Source organism: Eimeria tenella, genomic scaffold (assembly GCF_000499545.2).
Source record: "Eimeria tenella Houghton genomic scaffold, Eth_scaff884, whole genome shotgun sequence".
Classification (NCBI taxonomy): Eukaryota; Apicomplexa; class Conoidasida; order Eucoccidiorida; family Eimeriidae; genus Eimeria; species Eimeria tenella.
Genome location: NW_013545999.1, coordinates 1 through 3701, shown reverse-complemented (window position 1 = coordinate 3701; position 3701 = coordinate 1). Strand labels below are relative to the sequence as shown.

The following is a 3701-nucleotide window of genomic DNA, read 5'->3' as shown; positions in this document are numbered from 1 at the left end:
ATTTAATTCTTTTAATTCCTTTTTAAATTGCATGCATTTATATTTAATTTTTGGAGATCTTTTCGCAATTATAAATCTCTTGTGCGCCTCTTAAGAATACAAGCGGGCGCAGCAGCAGACACAACGAGCAGCAGCGGCTGCTGCAGAAGCCGCAGCGGCAGGGCCAGCAACAGCGAAAGCGAGGAACATACTGTGGCAGCAGCAGCAGCGGCTGCTGCTGCACCAGAACCGCAACAGCCGCAACAGCAGCCAGCAGCAGCAGCAGCAGCAGCAGCAGCCGTAATGCGGGCAGATCAATTGAAAGGGGCCACCGCTAGGCGGGGCCTTATGCACAAAGAGACACTTCTCGCCTAAAAGTTGACATGGCCGCAGCAACAGCAGCAGCAGCAGCAGCTGTTGCTGCTGCTGCTTCTGCTGCTGCGGTTCGTGAGTCCAGGACCCAAATGGCACAGCGACAGCAGCAGGGCAGCAGCAGCAGCAGCAGAGAGCAAAAGGCAGCAGCTTTGGCGCAGCAGCAGGAGCAGCGGCGCCTCAGCAGCTTATGCGGCGTCTGCAGCTGAACTGGAGTCACAGCCGCAGCAGCAGCTGCAGCAGGGGTTCCTCTTTGCTGCCACGGACTGAAGGGATGCTGCTGCTGCTGCTGCACATTCTGCTGCTGGTACCCCCGCAGGCAGGCGGGGTTACCTTCCCGAGCAGCAGGAGCCGCAGCAGCAGAAGTTGCAGCAGCAGGAGCTGCAGCAGCAGCCTCTACATCAGCAGCAGCAGCAGCGCAGCAGGGTTGCTTGGAGGCCTCAGTTCTCTCAGCAACTATGCTGCAGCAGCCGGCAGCAGCAAAAATGTACTCTTGGGGTTTGCCCTCCCCACCGTGCTGAGGACGCGAAACTCAGACAGCAGCAGCAGCAGCAGCAGCAGCCGCAGCAGCAGCAGCAGCCGCAGCCGCAACAGCAACAGCAGCAGCAGCAGCAACAGCAGCAGCAGGTTCCCTTGTCGGCGCGGTGGGGGAGTGGATGCTCTTAATGCTGTTACAGAGAGAGGTGCAGCAGACAGAGGGCAGCAGCACCTCCAGAAGCAGCAGGAGTTGCTGCTGCAGCGGCAGCGGCACTGGCGGCTGCAGCAGCAGCTGCAGCAAAAGCAGAAGCCGCAGCAGCGAAAACGGCGGTCGCGAAAGGAAGAAGAGCGTAGCGCAGCAGCTGCTGCTGCACCTGCTGCTGCGGCGTCCCTTGCTGCCAGTGCTGCTGCTGCTGCTGCTGCAGAAGCAGCAGAACGGGATGCTTTGTTTGCTGCTGCTCTTTACGAGTCTGTAGAGGCAGCGCAAAGCCCGCGCGAGCTGCTGCAGCTGCTGCTGCTCTTTGGAGACGTTTCTGCTGCTCCTGCTGCTGCCAGAAGCAGCAAGCCGCTGCGCCACGCCTCTCTGCTGCAGCAGCAGCAGCAGCCGACAGAGCAGCAGCTGCTGCTGCAGCAGCACCAGCGGCAGCACCAAAAAATAGCCAACGCCCTTGCAGCAGGAGACACAGAAGCACTGCAGCAGGAGCCTTCTTTGCCGCTGCCGCTGCTGTGTCGCTGCATGCAGCGGCTTGCGCAGCTGATGCAGCAGCAGCAGACGAAGCAGCAAACAGCCCTCGCCATAAGCAGCAGCAGCAGCAAGCAGCAGCGGAAGATCTTGGCCCAGTGTCTCACGCGGCTGCTGCAGGAGGTGTCGCTGCATGCTGCTTTCTTTCTTTACCCGCAGCAGCAGCAGCAGCAACAGCAACAACAGCAGCAGCAGCGGCAAGAGAGGCTTTCTTTGCTGCTTTCTATAGCGCGTTCCCTTTATGATTCTGGCCTTGCAGGAGCCCCTCGCCGACAGCGGCAGCAGCAGCAGCAGCAGCAGCAGCAGGCGCTGCCGCCAGCGGTGCAGCAGCAGCTGCAGCCACTGCTGGCAGCAACGGAGCTGCTGCTGCGGCGCGCAGTGTACGTACACATTGAGACGCTGCAGCCGCAGCAGCTCTGCGAGGTTTTGCTGCTATTCGAGTCCCTCCGCAGCAGGCAGCAGCAGCAGCACGAGCTGCTGCAGCAGCAGCAAGGAGTGCGGGTGGTGCAGCCGCGGCAGAGGCTGCACACGCCCTTGCCTCTATGGAGCAGCGCAGCAGCAGCAGCAGCAGCTCTGCTGTTTCGTGCTGCAGTGCGAGACGAGCTGCACTGGAAGCAGCAGCAGGAGCAGCAGCAGGAGCAGCGGCAGCAGCTGCAGCTGCAGCAGGAGCGTGACTCTGCTGCAGCAGCAGCAGCAGCAACTCGGCTGCACTGGGTCTCCTTGTCTTTGCATGCATTTGCTGCCCTCAGGGGCAGAGATGGCCTCTCTCCCTCGGAGTCAGCTTTGCTGCTGCAGCGCTTTTTGCGGCTGCTGTCGAGACACAAGTCAGCAGCAGCAGTAGCAGCAGCAGCAGCAGTCACGCCACACCAGCAGCAGAAGAAAGAGCAGCAGCAGCGACAGCCAGAAAGCAGCAGCTGAGTTAGCGCACCATTCTTTAGCAATCGCGCAGCATTGGTGCATGCGTAGTACTGCTGCTGTTGCTGCTGCTGCTGCTGTTGCTGCTGCTGCAGTGTGTCGGACATATCGGCAAGCGTCTCCCTGCGGCTGCTGCATGCGGCGCAGCAGCTGGGGCTGAGGGAAGCTTCAGCGCTGCAGCAAATGGCAGCAGCAGCAGCAAGGCACTCCGAATACTGGAGAAGTGGCAGCAGCAGTTCGCAGCTTTTCAGGCTGGTGGGTCCTGCTGCTGCTGCTGCTGATGGTGCTGCTGTTGTTTTTGCTGCGCGTGAGATTGCAGCAGCTTCTGCGGGGGCCATTGGCGTGTGTCCATTGCGGCTGCTTGGACTGCTGCTGCTGCTGCTGCTGCTGCTGCATTTGATACGTGTCCCTGCAGCTGTGCTGCTGCTGCTGCCTCTGCTGCTGCCACCGCTGCTGCTGCTGCACCTGCTGCTGCTGCTGCTACTGCTGCTTTGTACAGGTAGCATCGCTCAGCCAATTGTCTGTCTCCCCAAGCGGTGGCTTTCTTGCTGCTCTTCTTGAAGGCATCATTTCGCGCATTCCGCCTGCTGCTGCTGCTGCACCTGCTGCTGCTGCTGCTAACACAGGCAGCAAAAGAAATGCCACTTGGAGTGCTGAAGAGCTAGCAGCGCTGCTGCGGTGAGCTAAACTTCTGCATGCTGCTTGCAGCAGCAGCAGCAGCAACAGACGCAGCAGCAGGCAAGACGGCAGCAACTGACACAAGTAAGTTGTACACACGCCATTTGTGTCTGCTGCTGTTGCTGCTGCTGTTGCTGCTTCTGCTGCAGCTTCTTGGCGGTCATGGACGTCTTTCCCGAGCGGCTTTATGCGAGGGCGCTAGCAGCGCCGATTTGGGGGTCCTTCGTCCAGTCCCAGCAGCAGCAGCAGCAGCAGCAGCAGCAGCAGCAGCAGCGGCAAGATCAGCAGCACGTGTCTTCGCAAGCATACAGTGTGAGTTGTGTGGTCTTCACTTTTCGCCTCTGCCATGCTTTTGTGTGCTTATTTCGACCCACGCTGCTGTTGCTGCTGCTGCTGCTGTTGCTGTTGCTGCTGCTGCTGCTGCAGGCTTACGACCAAGAGCAGCGCCCAGCAGCTGCAGCGGTGTACTTGTACGAGGCTCTTGTCGCACGTTACATCCACCTGCAGCAGCAGCAGCAGCAGAAGCAGCAACAGCAGC

At 60.1% G+C, this 3701-nt stretch overlaps 1 protein-coding gene across 1 annotated transcript; it reads left to right on the top strand.

Moving 5' to 3' along the window:
- Nucleotides 1–541: 541 nt before the first annotated feature.
- On the top strand, nt 542–3696 carry ETH_00010075 (uncharacterized protein; the record flags this gene model as incomplete). The annotated part of the gene is made up of 5 exons (XM_013380786.1): nt 542–2394; nt 2581–2740; nt 2985–3163; nt 3313–3475; nt 3590–3696. Coding segments are annotated over 5 exons (2462 nt in total), but the record flags the coding sequence as incomplete, so codon positions are not given.
- Nucleotides 3697–3701: the final 5 nt, after the last annotated feature.